This window comes from Monodon monoceros, unplaced genomic scaffold, assembly GCF_005190385.1.
Source record: "Monodon monoceros isolate NGI ecotype Baffin Bay Population unplaced genomic scaffold, NGI_Narwhal_1 Super_Scaffold_4, whole genome shotgun sequence".
NCBI lineage: Eukaryota > Metazoa > Chordata > Mammalia > Artiodactyla > Monodontidae > Monodon > Monodon monoceros.
The window spans coordinates 49,234,669-49,255,720 of record NW_021703781.1 but is presented as its reverse complement, the minus strand read 5'-3'; the positions used below and the strand labels follow the sequence as shown (position 1 = coordinate 49,255,720).

Here is a 21,052-nt window from a genome sequence, read left to right as displayed (position 1 = left end):
GTCCTCAAAGGAAGTTGGGACACAGAGTTAGGGGTAGAACAGGAATTGTCTAACCCAGTGGTTCTCAGCCTGTGCTGATTTTGCCTATGGGGACAACTGGCAATGTGTAGAGATGCTCTAGTGGGCAGAGGTCAGGGAAGCTGCTGAGCATCTGACAAGGCACAGGAAAGCCCCCTAAAACAAATAATTATCCAGTTCAAAGTATCAGTAGTGCCGCTGTTGATAAATGCTGGTCCAACCCAGGTCAGCCCTCTTTCCACTTCAGTATCATCCCTGCATGCTGTAGTTTTTGTTTTGTTCCAGGGATTATTTATTGTTGATAGAGATTCAGGTCATCTTGGCTTTAGCAAAAGCAAATCAGTACATGTTCAAGTGTACAGTGTTATGATTTTAATCATAAAGTTAGGTTATGAATCATGGAACTGTGAAGAGTAAAATCCAGTGTGTTTCCCTGTCTTTCCAAGGTGAGTACCAGTCAGATAACTTTTAAACCTTTTCAGATTTTGTTCTTATTGAAAAAACTGAATTAACCAACCCTGTGGCCTGCTGTCTTAAAACATGGAGAGAAGTCCATGGAGAGAAGCTCACATCCTGTGGGGCTGAGAGAGACGTGGAAGAGATTTTGCCAGGGGTTCTCACCTTGTGTGGGAGGTTTCTCTGTTTCATCAGGTAGAGATGGAGTCATGGGTAGTCTCTTGTCCTCAATATATCAGGAGAATAAAAACCCAAGTGAGAAGAAAACATACGGATGTTAAAAAAAACAAAAACAAACAAGATACTAACATACGGAGTGAACATACTCATCTGAAAAATTACTCTGTAAAGGTCCCATCAATTCTCAGCATTGACAGAGAGACCTAATTTCTATATTGACCTAAAAGGGCTGAAAAGTGCACTCTTAATCCTCTGGAGGCAAAATTTTTCTTTTCTGACTCTACTTGTGATATTAGAAGAGAGCAGAATCCATCATGGTTGTTGAATGTCTTGGGTGTGTTCGTTTCAAGTCAGTGCAATCTTCCAAGAAGCCCTGTGCCAGTGGCTCACATCGTGGGGTAAGTTGTGTGAAACAGGGTGCCATAGCAATGTTTGGTCGTGTGTGATATAATATACCTATTCTCAGAAAGTGAAGTCACTTATTCTGAGTCACTGGACGTATGTGGTTGGATGACAGACGCTGAATCTACAATCTGGTCCTATTTCTGAGGTCCGAGTGGGGGATGAGAATACAGATATCTGTCAGTTTAAAAATAATGTGTCTATGTTGACATCAACTCTCACTTCCTGATTTTAAAACAAAATGGACAACATTTTTCAATGAAATGAATATTTCTCCACAGGGGGATCTTTCCTGATTATTGTTTTTGCCTGAAAGCCCAGAGCTATTTTTATTCTCAACTACGGTTTCTTCACCATGGGGTTTTTGGTATAAGTAATCTCTCCTGTCATTTTGAGGACTTGATATTTAGCTTTCTAACTTTATGCTAACGATAATCCAGACTATCGTATCTGCTATTGTTAGTATAAGTCGCTGCAAATATGGACAAGATTAAATAGCATTTAAAAATTCTTACTATTTCTCTTTTCCTTTTTCAGTATCTATACTGAGAGCACACCCCTGGACTCTCTTTGCTTTTTTATTGCATTTCACAAAGGGAACTCTTTCAATTCACCCACTCTCATACCATGTTGTGTGTTATAACCCCAATTTACACACTGTATTCCACAGGTTACACTTTTATATTGACCAACTCCCTGGGGATGTGTGTTCTATAAATTTTTTTGATCATGTGCCCTAACTACAAAAATGTTTCTTTCCTTCATTCAGTAAATATGTATTAATAAGCAAACTATGTTCCAAGCACTGGGGTTAGAGGAATGAACAGAACAGGAAAAACCTCCGCCTTTCAGGAGCTTTACTCTAGTAAGGAGGGACACAGGTGTACTTCTGTACCGGTATGTTATGTGCGCTAAGAGGTAGATGGTCAAAACTACAATAAGATATCACATCACACCTGTCAGCATGGCTGTCATCAAAAAGACCACAAGCAACAAATGTTGGCAAGGATGTGGAGAAAAGGGAACCCTTTTACACTGTTCGTGGGAATGTGAATTGGTGCAGCCACTGTAAAAACAAAACAAAACAAAACAGTATGGAGGTTCCTCAAAAAACTAAAAATAGAGTTACCATAGGACCCAGCAATTCCACTTGGGTATATATTCAAAGAAAATGAAAACATGATTTCAAAAAGATATCTGCACCTCAATGTTCATAGCTGCATTATTTACAATAGCCAAGATATGGAAGCAAGCTAAGTGTCCATTGACAGATGAATGGATAAAAAAGATGTGGCACATACACACAATGGAATATTACTCAGCCATAAAAAAGAATGAAATTTTCTTGTTTGCAACAACGTGGATGGACCTGGAGGGTATTATGCTTAGTGACTGAAGTAAGACAGAGAAAGAAAATTCTGTGTGTTATCACTTATGTGTGGAATCTAAAAAATAAAGCAAATGAAAGAATATAACAACAAAAAAATAAGAGGTGGATGAGTAAGCGGTAGAGGCTGAATATAATCCCTTGGGGTCCAGGAAGAGAAAGAAGTGCATACATCCAACTTCTGAATGATGCTCCACAGCATGTGAGTTACCAAGTTACCCCATCCGTAAACTAGCAACCTATTTACACTGCAAGAAGGTTTACTTGGGGGGATGTTTTTACAGTGGACAATGTTGGTTTTTTTTATTGCTCAAATGTTCCCAGGTGGCCTTTATTTCACAAAACTATTTCCATTAAAATTATTTCCTATACCACTTTTACTATATGATACTATTCAAATGAAAAGCAATTGGCAAATTTACAAATTATGCACTTTTAAGTCGTTTCTTCTACGTTGAGGCTGTACACATCAGACAGCATCAGTGCCCAGGCCTGAGTCAGTGAATTCCTAACGCTCTTCCGTTAACCTGGACTCGGACTTTCACATTCGGTCAGGTATCTGTTACACCAAAGCAGCTTCTGAACCATGTGTTACCTGGCCCAGGTGGAAGCTTAGATTTTCTGTGTTCTTGTGTGGTTTCCTCGGCCCATTACTAAATCAATTAGCCAGTCTCTGAAGACCATGGCCTACGTGAGATGAAGTTTACTACTGCTACTACCTACATGAAGGATGATGGAAACAAAACAAAGAAACAAAAATCAAAAAATTTTAGGAAATAAGGTGAAAGTGAGAAAAACTTCTGCATGAGACCTGTATTTTCTGTTGCTGCTTTAAATTACTCCAAACTTAGTGGCTTAAAACGTCACAATTTTACCACCTTACAGCTCTACTGGTCTGAAGTTCAGTGGGCTTACCTGCAAAATGAAGGTGTCAGCTGGGCTGTATTCCTTCTGGAGGCTCTAGGGGAGAATCCATTTTCTTGCCTTTTCCAGCTTCTGGAGTCTGCCTGCATTCCTTGGCTTGTGGTCCCTTCAAACTAGTGACAGCTTGTTGAGTGTTTCTTGCAAGTCTCTTGCCTCTTCCGTCACCCTCTTCTACTCAATCCTGGATTACCTGGGTAGCCCCAGTCCAATCATATTAAGGTCAGCTGATTAGCAACCTTAATTCCCTCTGCTACCTTAAACTCCCTTTTGTTTTGTATCACAACATATTAACAGGTTACAGTGGACAATGTTTTATGAGTCCTTTTAAATGTCCATTACAGAAGAATGCCTAAACTTTGTCCTACTTTTCTCTCTTCCTGTATTCTTCGAGGTTATATTCAGTCTTTGTCTCTCACCCATCGATCTCATTTGTGACTTGAAATTTCCCAGGCACCATAGTTTGACTCTTGAAATGACTGCTTGTTATGGAGACATGGTGGCTGCCGTGTGATGGTTACCGCCAAAATACCCTGCTAGGGAGAGCCCAAAATGGCCCACGCTTCATTATGGGTGGTTTTCATGCTCGCAGATGAATAGGAAGAGGATTGGGAGGTCCAGTGTGGAAGTGGAAACATGCCTCTTATGTGGGTAACTGTGTGCTTTTTCCTTTCCCCTGCAGGTTAATTGGCACGGCCACCGTAGCCCTGAAAGACCTGATTGGCGACCAGAGCCGATCGCTGCCCTACAAACTGATCTCCCTGCTAAACGAAAGGGGGCAAGAGACTGGGGTGAGCATTTCCCTCTTGTTGAATGGCTTTGAAGGGAGATGGCTTTGCAAAGGTCATTGAGACAAGAGTGTGAAATTATAAGTAGCTCACTACACACACACACACTCTCCCTACTGGTTTTGAGGTAAATCGGTGCATTTACAAATGATATGGCCTCATCCTGTACTCATATTGACAGAACTACAAAGTAGATAAACTTGATTTTCTATATCAGAATACTATAGCGTGAGTGGGACCCTCTCTTGGTACAGCTCTGGGCATATTCACTTGGTTGTTAACATTTGTATGGTGAGTGTAGCTCTGTGTATCAGATACTCTTTGAAGCATTCTATAGAAGGTAATTCATTACTATTAGACCAGAATACCAAGATGTTAATATCATGATTTTTAAAAAATTAAATTTATTTATTTATTTTTGGCTGCGTTGGGTCTTCATTGCTGTGCACGGGCCTTCTCTAGTTGCGGAGAGCAGGGGCTACTCTTCGTTGTGGTGCACAGGCTTCTCATTGCAGTGGCTTCTCGTTGCGGAGCACAGGCTTTAGGTTCCTGGGCTTCAGTAGTTGCAGCGCGTGGGCTCAGTAGTTGTGGCTCGCGGGCTCTAGAGCACAGGCTCAGTAGTTGTGGCGCACGGGCTTAGCTGTTCCGCAGCATGTGGGATCTTCCCAGACCAGGGCTCGAACCCGTGTTCCCTGCATTGGCAGGAGGATTCTTAACCACTGAGCCACCAAGGAGGTCCCCATGGTCTTTATTATTCCATTGGCAGCTGAACGTTTTCTGATCACAGCCTCTCCAAACAAGTACACACTGATATTGTCTGACATGAGACCAGAAGAGAGAGACTCTTTTTCAAGTGCACTTTAAAAAAATTGACTCTAGCATCACCGCTCTCAGATTTCTTAAGATTGCTAACAAGCACTCATAAAGCTAATATGCTTGCCCTGTTAACCTCTGACCCCTTCGTTTTCCAAACAATTTGTCAATATTTTGCTTAGGAGCCTGGGCAAAGGGAGAAAATTTAAAAGAGGCCATCCCTGAAGGCAAGAATGCATTAATGCCCATTAGGAATGTCAGTTTTGCTGGTCTAGTCTCCAAAACTTATAGGTTTGCTGTGAATTAGCATTCTAATCATAAAATGTAAATTCAGAATGTCAGCTATCGTCTGTCTACCCAAAACTGGCTGAGAGAAATGATACTAAGGGAAGATGGTACAAGTCAGTGATTTTTCTGGCTGTTTTTTTCCTCTTTAAAGCAGAGAAGAAAGCATATGTAGAACCCTGAAATGGCAGAATTGTAGTCATTGAATGGAGTAAGGAAGAGTGAGGGCCTCAGGCCTGGCCCCCTGGTATCCCCTTACCCCTGTAAGAGGGCCTGGAGCACCTCGGAGGATCCTGAAGTTATTGGGAAGCCATTGATACAGAGGTCGAGCCATTCATGGACTCTTCTGGGTTTGAAAGGTGGATTCTTCAAGTTTGGCAATTGAGCCCCTCATTGCATTCGGTGTTCCTATTGTGGCCTGGTTGTAGCCGTGAGACGCTGCTCTTATGATTCTATATTTGCCAAGAAACTGCTGTCAGAGGCATCATTTATTATCCTGTTCAGTGTCTCCCAGGTCACGGTTCTTAAGTTGGCAAAGAATGTGCTGATCCATGAGGGAGTATTTACTAATGAGCAGACAGATGGGAAAAAACAGGGCAATTGTGTGTGTGTGTGTGTGTGTGTGTGTGTGTGTGTGTGAGTGTGTGAGTGAGAGAGTTTACCAGATGTAGCAAAAGTAGCAAATGGAAGTGTGGGATGCCCATTTAAATTTGAATTTCAGATAAACAGTGAACAATTTCGTACTATAAATATGTCCCAAATTTTATGTCCTGTATTTTATCTGATAACGTGTGTGTGTGTGTGTGCCATTCTTATTTTCAAAGGACTTCTTTTATTTGGGGTTTATCCTTCCTCACTTTTGCTGTTAAAAGTCCTTTATTTTGTGAAATGATTATAGTAGTAGATGGTAGTTGAGGACATGTGTTTGGCAAAATAAAAATTAGCGACCCTATGTTGAGTCCCCTTGCAAACTTTTTTGAAATTTTATCGGTTCACAAAATATGAAAGTATAGGAAACTCTGCCCTAAAATAATGCCCCACGTGAGAAATTTAACTCAGATTTAAAAAATAGGAATAATTTTATCTCCTGTAACGAGTTAGTATGTTTCTTCCTTTCTGATAATGAAAGGTTATGTATAACATTTTATGTTCTCCTTCTTGCCTTCGCTTCTAGCCAACTTGGGGTCATATTTAATGCAAGAGGGATGGCACTTATCTTCATCTTCACGTTTTGCATCTTTGTTTCCTCTTTAATCAGACTTGTTTCCCTTTTTTTTGAACTCCATTTTATGAATTACATCGCTTTATAACTTTTTGTTAGTCACTTAAAATTCTTTTTGGAGAGAAGTGTGAAAATAAATTTCAGCAATTAACAAAGACGTCAATGAGCAAACAAAAAAACTTAGACACTTAGAATGATCCTCTGTGACTGTAATTCTGTGATTGGAGGCTATCTCCACCCTAGGAAGGAGGTTTGTTACAAGTTCAAGCTTCCTTGTCGCAAAACTTTCCTCCAGTTATGAGGCTGCCCCTTAGCAATGATACACTTGGCAACCTGTACCAGGTAACTGCTTTCCCAGGTGCGCCCACTCCACCTGGGCCCACACGGTGGGAAGATATGAACAGTGGAGGGTATGTCATCCTTCCCTCTTTCTCTTCTCACTTTCCCATCCCCCTGCTCACCCCTGCTAGAACTTCTACTCCTGCTGAATTGGTTTGTGTTGAGTCTATAACATTCTGATGCCCTGCACTGATTCTGTCTGCCATGAATTTTTTCTACCCAGGCCACCATTGACCTGGTGATCGGCTATGATCCACCTTCAGCTCCACATCCGGATGACCCCAGTGGGACCAGCGTGCCAGGCTTGGGAGGTAAGCTGACCCTCCTGAAGGCCCAGCCTACACCAGGGAGGATCTACTAATGGCACACAAGGACTCTTCAAGGAAGCTCTCCTTGTCACTATGCTCTCTGTAGCTCCCTGCCCACCTAGACAGGGCCCCATGAGGCAGGTGGAGCTGCCCTGAACTGGACATTACAAGAGTTTACCAAATGCCCTTCAAAGGAGAGGGGACAGCAAGGCAGTCCTTTACTGTTGCCAAAATTCGGTGACAGAATACCGGTGCCAGATTAAATCTTGGAGACAGAGTTTTGGGTGAAGTAGAAAGAAATAGCTTTATTGCTTTGCCAGGCAGAGGGGGCCACAGGGGGCTGATGCGCTCAAGATTGTGTGTCCCACCCTGGAGGGGGTAGTGAGGAATCTTATAATGTTCAAGGAGCAGGGCGTGATCAGCTCGTGGGCATTCTTCTGATGGGTTGATGGTGAGGTAATTGGGAGTCAGCATTATCAACCTCCTGTTTCCAGCGGGTCTGGGGTCTGCGTGCTTGTGGACAGCATACAGTTAACTTCTCCCACCTGGTGGGGGGCTTCAGTGTCTGCAAAGCAGCTCAAAGGACACAGCTCAGAATAGTATCTGTAGTCCTTGAGGAAGAACTAAAGGTCCTTGACTTTGTTTAACAGCTAAAGTATTATTATTTTGTCTTGCTTGACTGTTCTTTCTTTCTGCATTTTCTCACTTCTCTGATTAAATTTGTTCTGTGACTAAAGTTTTTCTACAGACAAAAGGCAGGCGGAGGACATGGGCGGGGTCTGTTCTGGGAAGGCCTCATAGGGTCCTGCTTGGTTACATGACTGAGCAGCCTCACGTGAGCCCATCCAGCAGAAGGTCCCAGGCAGGGCTTTGCTTTGTAGCTTGCACCCCATACACTGTTGCTGGTTCTGAGTCTCAGGAGTGGCCTGTACTCTCTTCACGTGTCTTCACCTCCTAAATGTGCCATCGCCAGGCTGTGCTCTCAGCCACCAGTCTCGTGGTCGGAGCCCTTGGATTGGAGCCTCTCTCTCCCTTGGCCCTGACCCCCTCCCGCCTCCGAACAGCCCCTCGGTCCTTTAACCAAGTGCTTCCTGCCGCACAGCCCACCTTGTGCTCCTTGTTCACGGACGTGGGTTGTGGGTCACTCAGGGTCACCAGATACTGCTTTGGATGGGGTTGGGGCGTGGGACTCGGGGTGGGTTTTGGGCCGCAGGTGGAGGGCAGTCTACAAGACAGTCAGGCGTTTCACACAGCTGAGTCCGACCTCCTCTTAGCGTCTTTCCAGGGTGACGGGATGCTAGACGTGTCTCTGTAGCTTCCTCTGCGTTGAGGGGTCTCACCAGACGCCCCCGTCTTCCCAGCCTTGGCGTGCACCCCAGGGAGGGAGGGCCCACTCGCCCCGCCTTGAAATCCCTCATCCTGGGTGGGCACCCTGGCCCTGGTTCCTGCCAGGCCTGGCTCTTCCGGTCCTGGCTTCTCTGAGTTTTTCTTGGTTCTGAACTCAGCTCTCTGGTCACCTGAGGGGTCTCCTTGGCACCTGTGGCAGCACCTCCCTTTCTGCCCTGTGATGTCTCTGCCCCCTTCCTGTGTGACGTCTTGTCTGCCTCAGCCCCATCCCAGCCATTGCCCCTGCTCGCCCAGCCCAAAGATGACCCGATATTAAGGTTTGGGCCCATTAATTGACCATGTAGTTGTGTGTCCAGCATGGGTCACCTGGCCCCTTCTTCCTTGGGGACATTTGGGCCTGACATAGCCCCTTACCTCTTATGAGGGTACCAGCACATCAGCAACGCGCTCTGTCTCCACCCCCTGCCCACCGGCACCACGGGCACGCTGCTCTGTCCTTGGACACTCTCGGCCCCGCAAGGGCCCTGTGGTGGCTTGAGAACATCTGTGGCTCCCTTTGCTGCCGGAGCAGTGATGACAGATACACCACAGAGGAAACAGCGCAGTCCTGAGCAGCACGCCAGCAGGGGCTGAACCAAGTGGTCCAACCAATTTCTTTCTCCTCCGCCGATGCCCGCTGTCACCAGCGTTTGCTTCGGCCTCGGAAGGACAGTAGGAACTTACGGGCCCAAAAGGGCAGCACCAACTGGTGGGCTCTCTGGTGTAGCCTCTGAATTGGGAGGACCAGGGTGCCTTTTCTTACACTGATATTTTTCCTAAGCCAGATCCTATTTATTAGTTTCCTAAGGCTGCTGTAATAAAGTACCACAAACTGGGTGGCTCAAACTATAGAAATGTATCCTCTCGCAGTTCTGGGTTCTAGAGGTCTGAAATCAAGGACTCTTAAGGGAAATTCGGTTCCATGCCTGTGTCCTAGCTTCTGGTGGTTGCTACCAATCCTTGGTGTCCCTTGGCTTGTAGACCCATCACTCCAGTCCCTGCCTCTGTCATCACACAATGTTCTCTCTGTGTGTCTCTGTCTTCACATGGTGCTCTGTGTGTCCATGTCCAAATTTCTCACGTCTTATATGGATACCAGTCATTGGATTCGGCCCACCCTAATCCAGTGTCCTCTCAGGTTAACTTGATTACATCTACAAAGACCCTATTTCCAAATAAGATCACATTCTGAGGTTACAGATGGGCAAGACTTTTGGGAGGACACTATTCAGCCCTGTATACTGGTAGATAAAAGACAGTTTCATTATGTTTATTCCATTTTAAGAGCCAAAATGTTAAATGGGCCCTTTTGAGGTACCCCTTGAGCCGGGCCTTTAGGAAAAAAATAGCACTGAGGTTCATTCAAGTAGAAAGAGTAAACTTATAGTTTACAGTGAACTGGCATCACACGACTTCTTAGTATTTATGGGGTACAGAAATTGGTTGCTGGGTTTCCTTACCCATTGCTCAGTGCTGCAGTGAGGGTGGTAATTCTTTAAAATAAAGCTCCTCCCCTCCAGGAACTTGCAGTCCAGGTTTGGAGACAAGACTTTTTTTTCCCTGAAGGTGTAACGTTATGGATAAGAGCAAGGGCTTTGGGGTCACACTAGCCTAGGTTAGATGCTATGTCTATTGTTAATTAGCTGTGTGACCTTGGGTAAGTCACTAAACTTGTCTGAATCTCAGTTACTCTACTGTAAGGTGGGGGAGAACAGTAGCACATCATGAAGTGGTTGCAAGGATTAAATGAGATAATGCATAGAAAGCACTTAGCCCAGTGCCTGGCATAGAGTAAGTTCTACCTTAATGTGGTCTTTATTATTATTATTATCACAAAAACAATTCTGGGTAGCTGTAGTTATGAGCTCAGTTGAGTGCCACAGTCTGTATGAACATTCAAATTGTTTCCTCTAAAAAGCAGAGTTATTAGAAAAGAATGATCTGCTTTGGCTCAGAGTCATGTTGAGATGACTAAATGTTTTTTTGTTAAATATCTTAAAAAAGGGGGGTGGGTTGTGTCCTAATGGACCAGGAAGACTTTGAGAATAAGCAATTTATCAAGCGGTTGGGAGTATAGGGGGAGGTCCCTTCTCCTGAGATGGACCCTTGTAAGCCCAAGCTCAGAAAACACGCCATTTCCCCAGAGCAAAGACTGCTTCCTTAGAAATGAGAAAAGCACTGACTCTTGAAATTTTAAACCCACTGGGGAGAAAACCCTTGCCATCCAGGCTCCCTTTGCCCAAGGCTCCTCTCCTCACCTTTTGGGTTGTCTTGGCAGCACAAGTCAAGCTCCAGCAGTGCTTGTGGACTGAGTCCCCCATCCTTTTAGGAAGCTAGCTGGTTTCCAGCGGTTTCCAATGGCAGGTGGCCAAGGTCTGCCTCAGAAGTTCTTTTTAATACCTGATACTGCTGGACGGAGATAGGAAATGAGCCAGAACTTGGGTTCCTTTTATTTGGATTTCAAAGAACATTAGCAAGTGCTGGCCTGCAAATGAGCTGTGTCCGCAGGGCAATTTTATGTTTAAGTGTGAAATGACAGAGTGAAATTTATTTATTTGAAAAATGAACAGGTTTCTTTGATCTGGAAGTGCTATCTTTGTTCTATGAGATTAACATTCACCACAGCTGGTGGCGTGGTGAATAATGATTTCATAATCTGGCTAAAAGAAACTTAAAAAAATCTTTTAATGTCCTAGATTATCTGGATTTTTTTTTAACTTTTTTTTATTTGGCTGCATAGGGTCTTAGTTACAGCACGTGAGATCTTTCGTTGCAGTGCGTGGGCTCCAGAGCTCATGGGCTGAGTAGTTGTGGCATGCGGGCTCTCTAGTTGTCCCGCAGCAAGTAGGATCTTAGTTCCCCGACCAGGAATCTAACCTGCGTCCCCTGCATTCAAGGCGGATTCTTAACCACTGGACCACCAGGGAAGTCCCTATCTGGATGTTTTAAGATAAAACTTTTTTTGTCTTAATGTGAAATTCAACTAAGCAAAGATATCTTTGAGTACTTAGTACAACTCCATGTTAAGGAAGACACTAAGGAAAAAAAACCAACACCTTACAGTCTTGGGGGAAATAAGAGCAATAAACATGAGACAGAAATAACAGCAAGGCAGGCACACCTCCTGCCATCACAGACCTTAACATAAACAGAACATCTGGCCAAGAAACTGGTTTTTTTCACTTTCCTTAAATTGACTCTTTAAAAATCTTTACCATTTTTTATAAAAGTAACGAGTCCACTCCCTCTAATTTAAATATCAATAGATCTTTTCAAATTTTAAATCATGAACTCATTGGGGGTGTTTTTTGAGTTCAAAAGCATATTTGCTTATAAAAATATAAACATCACAGGGAATATAAGACACAGGAACATACAAATCTCTCGTAGTCCCAACCTACGATAACCACTATTCACCACGACTGATATTGATTTTAAAGGTTACCATCCACATAGTGGGATCTGCAAAGAAGAAATTTGAAATGTTAATGATAGAACACAAAAGTGAAGATTTTCAGGAAAATTCACCTCTGTAAGTTGAAGAAACTAATTATGACCGTAGACCACGGGAATTGAATACTTCAGAGGTTCGTGGGTTTTTGTCTTTCGTTTTTTTAAGGCTGTTTTTTAAGAGAAGTTTCAGGTTTACCACAAAATTGAGAAGAATATACAGAGATTTCCCGAATGCCCTCTGCCCCCACGTATGCCTAGCCTTCCCCATTATCAATGTCTCTCACCAGAATGGTGCTTTTTTTTTTTTAACAAAGGATGAACCTGCATGGACGCATCGTAATCACCCAAAGTCCGTCGTTTACCTTAGAGTTCACGTTTGGTGTTTTACGTTCTACAGATGTGGACAAATGTATAATAGTCTATATCTATCATCATAATATCATACAGAATATTTTAACTGCCCTAAAAATCATCTGTGCTCTGTATATTCGTCGTCTTCCCGCACACACCCCCAACCTTTGGTAACCACTGATCTTTTTATTGTCTCCATAGTTTTGCCTTTTCCAGAGTATCACAGAGTTGGAATTATACAGTATGCAGTCTTTTCAGATTGGCTTCTTTCACTTAGTAATGTGCATTTAAGTTTCCTCCATGTCTTTTCATGACTTGATAGCTCTTTTTTCAGTGCTGTATAATACTCCATTGTCTGGATGTACCACAGTTTAGTTATCCGTTCACCTACTGCAGGATATCTTGGTTGCTTCCAAGTTTGGCAATTATGAGCAAAGCTGCTATAAGTTTCCGTGTGCAGGTTATCCATGTGCAGGTTTTTGTATGGACCTAAGTTTTCAACTCCTTTGGATAAATGCCAAGGAGCATGATTGCTGGGTGATAGGGTAAGAATATGTGTAGTTTGTAAGAAACCACCAAACTGCCTTCTGAAGTGGCTGTACCAGTTTACATTCCCACCAGCAATGGATGAGAGTTCCCGTTGCACCAACATTTGGTGTTGACCGTTCTAATAGCTGTGTAGTGGTATCTCATTGTTTTAATTTGCATTTCCATGATGACATATGATGTGGAACATCTTTTCCTATGCTTATTTGCTAACTGCATATCTTTGGTGAGGTTTCTGTTAAGGTCTTTGGCCCATTTTTTACAGGTTGTTTGTTTTCTTATTGTTGATTTTTTTTTAAATTAACTTATTTTTTGGCTGCGTTGGGTCTTGGTTGCTGCGTGTGGGCTTTATCTAGTTGTGGCAAGCGGGGGCTACTCTTCATTGCGGTGTGCAGGCTTCTCATTTGCAGTGGCTTCTCTTGTTGCGGAGCATGGGCTCTAGGCTCATGGGCTTCAGTAGTTGTGGTACGCAGGCTCAGTAGTTGTGGCTCATGGGCTCTAGAGTGCAGGCTCAGTAGTTGTGGCACATGGGCTTAGTTGCTCTGCGGCATGTGGGATCTTCCCAGACCAGGGCTCGAACCTGTATCCCCTGCATTGGAAGGTGGATTCTTAACCACTGCACCACCAGGGAAGTCCCTATTGTTGAGTTTTAAGATTAAGAGCTGTTTGTATATTTTGGATAACAGTCCTTTATCACATGTGTCTTTTGCAAATGTTTCCTCCACTTCTTGGCTCGTTTTCTAATTCTCTTGATATTGTATTTCACAGAGCAGAAGTTTTTAATTTTAATGAAGGCCAGCTTATCAATGATTGCTTTCATGGATCAGGTCTTTGGTTTGTATCTAAGGGGTTCCCTTTTAAGGAATGCTTTCCTGAAGCTCTTATTTCAAAATGACAAAGGTTGAAGAGCCTGGGGCATAGGTGGCTTAACTGAAAGTGTGTGGTGTCAGAAGGTCTGCTTTTCATTGCCTGCCTCTGAGACTTTCCCCATGACAGAGGGGTGGGCTGACTCAGGCCACTGGCTTGACCTTCTGAAAACCTGTTACTTTGCCAACTTGATTTGCCAGATGTCATTTAACTTGACTGGAGCCTACATCCCCATGACCAGAATAAACTACTTTTAAAATCTCACATCTATTTTTGAAGAACAATCTGTTAAAAGTATACATTGTTCAATGCTAGAAGTGCAAAAAAGAAAAAAAAAAAGAAAAAAAACGAAAAACATTCATAGCCAGAGTTGGCCACTTCAAATTCATTTCATTCCATGAACACCAGAGTCACTTTGCTTGAAGTTAAATTCAATCTGGTTCAGAAAACGTTTACTGATACCTGTCTGTAGAGCATACAGAGGTGAGAAAGGTATTGTTTGCCACCAGGAGCTTGTGTTTCAGTAGAAAGGTAAGATATAAACATGAATAACTATAGGTCAGAGCTGAATCTAATAAATTCCTCAAGGGAAGACTAAGCTAATTATTATGTGGGAAACAATTTCTTAGAGAAAGTGCTTTTTCAGCTGTGTATTTCAACTGTGTATCCTTACCACCTAGTACAGCACTTGGAAAACCACAATGTCCAATAAATGCATGGTTGATTGAATGAATGAATGAATGAGTGAATGATGGATGAGCAATAGATATGGTTTAAATTTTTGTTCAAGAGGTGCATTTTGGTGAACACTAGTGTATAGGCCAAAGTGACTGATTCATTCAGAGGAGTAATAAAAGGGAAGCATGTTCCTGAGGGCCGGGAGTGCCAGACTGAGACATTTGTCCTTGATGAACAGACCTTGAGGATCCATGGGAAGTTTTCTGAACAAGGCACTGTCTTGTTCAGAACTGCCCTGGAATGTGATCAATGTGTTAGAACATCATTGCAGGCACTGTTTCCACGATTAGGTCTCTAATTGGCTTTGTCCAACAAACTGATTGTATTAGGCCATTTTCCTGCCCCCCCCCCCCCCGCAGGATATTTAGGAAAGTTGAAGTGATGATAATAAACAAGTGGCTCTTTAATTTTAGAGACATAGTAAAATCATTGGGGGAAATCTTTAAATGTGCAGATTTCCAGCACCTATCTCCAGAGGGTCTAATTTAGCTGATCTGAAGGGGAACCCCCCAATCTGTATAGTTAACACGAGCTTCCAGGAGATCCTGATGAAGGCTGATTATGCAGCTCACTTTGAGAAGCCATGGAGTTGAGCATTTTACCTGGTTAACATTATCTTGTCCTGATCCAGGCAGAGCTCTTTGGGCAGCATTTCCTAGCTTGGCTCACAGCCTCCATCAGTCAAAGGTAGATGCTGCCAGAATTTCCCTGCCAGCCTGTGTTTGCATCACTGTTTGGTTACAGGCACTTTTACGGTACCTTTGCTTTGGTCAATGTATTGGAACTGTTCCCAAAGATTCTCAGGGCCCATATAGTACCATTTACCCAAAAATCAGAGTGAAAGGTAATGAATTGCTTATGGTTGAATGCAGGTATTTATTTATATGACTTTTAGCATGTTAGAAACCCAGCAAAGTTATTATTCAACATTCCAGCTAAATCAGCATATTATCTCCAAAATGTCTTCATGCTTAGAAACTTACTCTCTCGTGTTCTGCTTTGTACTTTTTAACTTCCACTGATGATACCATACCAGCCTTCTCCTGATTTTGCAATGACCTTTGGCCCAAGGTAATTAAATTCTGCCTTAACCAGTACGACCATTTAACAAGACCTCGTCATGAGAAGCAAAATTAATATCACAGGAAGAGATTGGCATTCTAGGACTCTGGAAAAACAGGGTTGCTGTGGGGAAATAGTAAATATTGACAAAAAAAATAAAGCAAAAATATTCATAAAGAAAGGCGTCTCCATCAAGGAATGGAAGAGGATTAGGTGGGATCGTGGCTCAATTAGTGCTTAGGTGGAAGAGATGAGAGGCATGGGAAGTGTTTGGATAAAGAAGCCTGCTGGCTAGGGTAGTACTAGCCACCCTGATTGCCTATTTTCTCTGTGAAATAAGAAGGAAGGTCGTTAGCTGATGGTGAGAAGGATAGAGAGAATGTTGGAAGCTTTCAAGGTGCAAAACAGGTGGGAGTTCAGAAAGGTGAAGGGATTTGACCTTGTTGGCTAATCAATGGCCGTTTCAAACCAGGATTTAGGAGAACTTGGACATAGGTACTTTGGAAACATGGTAGGATAGCTGGGCAATCCTGTGAGTCCACTGAAGGTTTGAGATCATGAAATTAAAGTGACACTAGTCAGTAAGGTGTGTGTTCAAGTTCAGTTACCTTTGTGAATGAGTATAGTAAGTGGAGAGTCAAATGAACCAGGTGAGTACGATGAAGTGAGGGGAAGGGAGGGATTGAGGGGCACTTAGAGGAGCGATTGCAGTGTTAGATCCCAGAATCTAACAGGTTAGGAGAAAAGGACATGAAGTGGGGGACAGGGGATGTGATGTGGTCCATAGATTGGGGCAGCCTGTGTGACTGCACACTGTGGACTGGAGTCATAGAAAGAACAAACTGGAAAGATACAAAAGATGGCCACTGGAGTCCTGTCTACACAGAAACTCAGGATGTGATCTTTTTGAGAGTAGGGTCTTTGCAGATGTAATCTGTTAAATGAGGTCATACTGGATTAGGGCAGGCCCTAAATCCAATGACCGGTGTCCTTATGAGAGTAGGTGAGAACCCACAGACACACAGGGGAGAAGGCCATGTGACAACAGAGGCAGAGGTTAGAGTGATGCAGCCATGAGCCAAGGAACACCAAGGATTGCCAGGAGCCACCAGCTACTAAGAGGCAAGGAAGTCTTTTTCTCTAGAGGCCTCTAAGGGAGCATGGCCCTGCCAACATCTTGATTTTGGAATTCTGGGTTTTGGAACTGTCAGAGAAATTTTGGTTTGTTTTTTTTTTTTTTTTTTTTGTGGTACACGGACCTCTCACTGCTGTGGCCTCTCCCGTTGCGGAGCAGAGGGTCTGGACGCGCAGGCTCAGCGGCCATGGCTCACGGGCCCAGCCGCTCCGCGGCATGTGGGATCCTCCCGGATCGGGGCACGAACCCGTGCCCCCTGCATCGGCAGGCAGACTCTCAACCACTGCACCACCAGGGAAGCCCAAATTTTGGTGGTTTTAAGTCACCCAGTTTGTGCTACTTTGTTACAACAGCCCTAGGAAGCAAATACAACCAGCAACTTCCTATTCAGTCAGCAGTTCCTAACTTACTGTTGCCTTTTGTGGTCATGAAACACTCATACTTTGTAGATCCTCTTGGCTGTGTTCCAGGGCATGCCTGGGTCTCAGTATGGGGCAGGGCACGCCAGTTCAGTGGCTAATGTTGGGTAATTTCACAGCTTGTGCAGAAGGGTGTGTTCGGCAGTGCCCTAAGGGCCCTGGTCATTCTTTGTGGAACACTTAGGGTGTTAGCATTGTTTAATTCTGTGCGGCTTCCTGCCACATAAAGGGGCGATTTCCTGCTCAGACAGCCTTTTGCTGCTACGTAGAGATGCAGGTGGTAGACAGGACTTGGTGTGGTTTCCCTCTGATCCATCCCTTCAGCCTAAAGTCTGACAGTAGAAGGTTTCCAGAAGAAATTGGCTCTTTGTTACCTGCAGTCTGTTTCTGGAACATCCATCAAGAGCTTAAAGAGGATTTGTTCAGAGTCCAGCACCACAAAGGGCTACGATTTACCCCTTCTTTTGCCATAAACAACCACCAACCCCAAGTGGAACAGTCCACAGCAGGGAGGAAATCTCACTTGGGCCCAAGGTGGTCCAAGAAAGTTCATGTTAGTTGTTGGAGGAGCCTTAAAGTCATGTGGCCCAGCCATTGCCCAGTCTGGAACAGGTTTGCACAGGGGAGCCTGACTGTCCGTGCTTCCCTGAGGCTGGTGCCAGGGTTGGGAAGAGTGCCCTCCCCCCTCCGGCATCTGGGTGCCCTCTCCCGCGAGCCTTGTGGGAGCTTTGCCAAACTGCTGGAGAACTCTAGAAGGCTCAGGCAGGGGTCAGGATGTCCTCATTCGTTTGTTTCCTCAATCCACATTCATCAAGCCCCTGCTATGTACTAGAAGGGTGCGTGTCAGGCACAGGGCAGGTACAAAGAAGAAAAGGGCAAGCCCCCAGCTTCTGAAGAGTGGATGGTAGTGGGGAGGTGCACAGGTTAATAACAGGTACAAGACTGGTGAGGACTGGATAGAACAATGTGTGGTAGACACGAGAGGGGGGGGGACTCACTCTATCCGGTGGGGGTGGTGGGGACAGACCAAGACAGTATTTCATCTGGAACTTGAGGGAGGTGAGGAACCTGCCTGGTAGAGAAGAGGAAGGACATTCTGAGAGCTTGAATCCGGGCCCCAGGCAAACCCTTCTTTTGAAGCCTCTTAAGGAATAGGGAAGAGGAGCCTCTTAAAGAATAGGGAAGAGGAGGCCCACGCAGAGGTAGCTATTCTCCGCTTGTGGCTTCTGTGGGGTTTCCTGGTGTCGTGACAAAGATGTTGAGGAACTAGGAGCACAGCATCACCTTCACCTTCACCTTCAGCCTGGTTCTAGATCCAGTCTTAAACCAGTGAGGGAGGGCAAAGATGTGGTCTTGGTTTTAGCTCACCTCCTAATAACCTAACAAGTTGCTTCAGCTTTCTGGACCTCAGTTTTTCTACCTATAAAATGGGGTGAGGGGCAGGTTAGATGAGGATCTTTAAGGTCCCTTCTAGTCTAAATTCTGCGGGTCTGTGACTCCTTGAAAGACTGAAGTGTGGCTCCAGAGAATGTTGGGTCAACAGAACCAGAGGGCTGAGGAACAGAGCGGGAATGCACACTTGATGAATTGGAGACAAAGAGGGGGGCCTCGAAAGACCCTGAAAATATTTAGTCAGAGTGCCAGCAGGAGAGCTGCACAATTCAGAGAAGTATGCGTGGACCCTAGTGTCCAATGCCATGGAAGGTGAAGCATGAGGATTCAGAAAAGGGCCCTGAGCTTGGCAAGAAGAGGTTCACGGTTGACCTTTGCAGAACAAGTGCCGGGCTTAGATGGGACGAGAATGAATGGAGGGGTGGTGAGGGGGAAGTTTCCTCCTGGACTAAACTCTGAGGCAGTACACTGGGGGGACCTTTTACTTCCTTGTGGTCGCCCCTTTCTTACGCTAGGCCCTGTCCCCTGTGCTGCTCACTCGCTGCCCCCCACCCCCACCCCTTAACTGCTCGCTAGGAAGTGCTCCAACAAAACTGACTTCTCAACAAAACTAAAAAAAAAAGAAGAAAAAGGAAGAAAAGATTAATTTGCTGGGTTGTGCTTTGTGCCAGGCACGGTATTAAAGGCCTTGCATATAGATTAATTTTATTTTTACAATAATCTAGTGGTAAATACTATTATTTCCCCCTTTTTACAAATGAGGAAACTGAAACAGAAATTAAGAGACTTACTCAGACTCACATAGCTCAAAACTGGGATTCCAACCCCAACAGCATGACTCCAAAGCCCAAGCTTTAAGAGCCGTGCTACATGGCGATTTGATGGAACTAATTCATACTATGATGTGAGTGACTGGCCATATTGAAATTGTCTCCTACGTGATCTTGCATTGTAAAGGAGGAGGTTCAAGATCCAAAGGTAGGGAGTGCAGATGCTGGTATTTTTTAGACAAGGTAGTTAGTTGGTCTTCTAGTCTCTCTTAAATTATATTGTACAGATTACCAGGAGTTCAAACTTTTTGTCTATTAAGAAAAAAATAACTGAAGTTTGTCATTGAGTTTTAAAGAGTTTGTGAATAATAAAAAGGGGAGATATAGAAGGCAGAGTTGATTTTTGTTATTTTAGGAGAGAAAGATCTGTGTATATCTGAAGGCAGAGGGGCGGTCCCTATGGGGAAGGAGCCACTGGAGGTACTTGAAAGGGGGGACATTTAAGGGGTCCCCAAAGAATCAGCAGGGAGTGGGATCTCAGGCATGGGGAGGGGGTTCACTTGAAACACATTTTCCCCCTGAGTGTGAAGAGAAGCTAGGGGACAGATGTGTATGGAAGTGACAGACCAGGAGGATGAAGGGAGTGCATGATGACCAGCTTGGTCTCCATGGCAAGAAACTGGGGGTGAGTTTCTCGTCTGCCATGAGGGTGGAGAGGGCATTTGCGAATCAGGAGGCTCAGGCAGAAAGGAGACCGTACATAAACCTCATGAGTAAAGATCTAGAGAAAAGATCTGTAGTGGGAAGGGTGGAGTTGAAGTATCCCCTGCAAGGCTTCAATTTTCCCCAGCATTTCCCCACCTTGCCGTCCTACTGCAGGAAGGCCCCTGACCTCAGGCAGGGTTCCCAGGTTAGAACTGAGTGATTCCTGGCTGGGTCCATTCGCACCATCTCCTCGCTCTCCCCATGGCCTCTGACGTTCCCCCGTCACCTTGAAGACAGCCTGAATGAGTGCTCTGATGCACGTGAACACATTTTCCTCAAGAAGCAGTATCTGAGTCACAACTCATCCCAAGTCAGTGTCACCAAGAAGTGTCTCCTTCACCTGCTGCCTCAGGAACACGGAAAACCCTCTTGGGTCCAGGAAACCAGAGTGTTCAGATGCATGCAGGGTGAGGGCCATCTCTGACTGATCCCTTTTTGGTGTTTTAGGAGAAGAAGAGGAGGGTGGTGGTGATGAGGACGGGTTGGACAGTACGGTCAGGGGCCCAGGGCCCAGGGGGCCGGGACGGATGGTGTCGGAAGCTCACCTTGCCCGGAGGCTCACAAAAGGGAAGAACAGCCGGTGGATGCTGTCCAACAAGCCACAGGACTTCCAGGTAGGACAGCCCGAGGGGCCGTATTCCCGTTGTACTAACACTGTTGTCCAGCTTCTGGCAATTGTGGTGTTGCCGGAAGAGCTTCTGCCTGTGGGCAGTGGCTCAACTAATAAAAAGAGATGTCAGGGCACAAACCCAATAAGGAGAGCTCCCCGTCTTTCTTCTGCAAGCAGCAGTAGATGTAGTCAATCCACATGAGGCTCTTCAGAGAAATAAAATCCCCTTCGGTGGTAGGAAAGAGCTAATCAAAGAATAGAGTCACAGGTATTGTGTTTTTCACAGCTCTGGCGACTTCCTTGGGAGACAGCCATGGATTGAGTTGGTACCTCTCAGGGCTCAGGAAGACCAAGTAGGAGGCTGGGGTCTGAGCAGCAGCCTCCGTCGTGTCCTGTGCTTTCCTGGGCCAGCTCTGGACTATTGCAACCCCACTACTGA

At 44.7% G+C, this 21,052-nt stretch overlaps 1 protein-coding gene across 4 annotated transcripts in view; it reads left to right on the top strand.

Moving 5' to 3' along the window:
* MYOF (myoferlin) overlaps positions 1-21,052 on the top strand; it is a 154,924-nt gene that overhangs the window by 33,932 nt on the left and 99,940 nt on the right. For all 4 annotated transcript variants that reach the window (XM_029245183.1, XM_029245184.1, XM_029245186.1 and 1 more), the window contains exons 4-6: positions 4,047-4,155; positions 7,035-7,122; positions 20,451-20,617. In XM_029245183.1, coding sequence (XP_029101016.1) covers positions 4,047-4,155; positions 7,035-7,122; positions 20,451-20,617 — 364 coding nt within the window. The remainder of the gene's footprint in view (positions 1-4,046; positions 4,156-7,034; positions 7,123-20,450; positions 20,618-21,052) is intronic.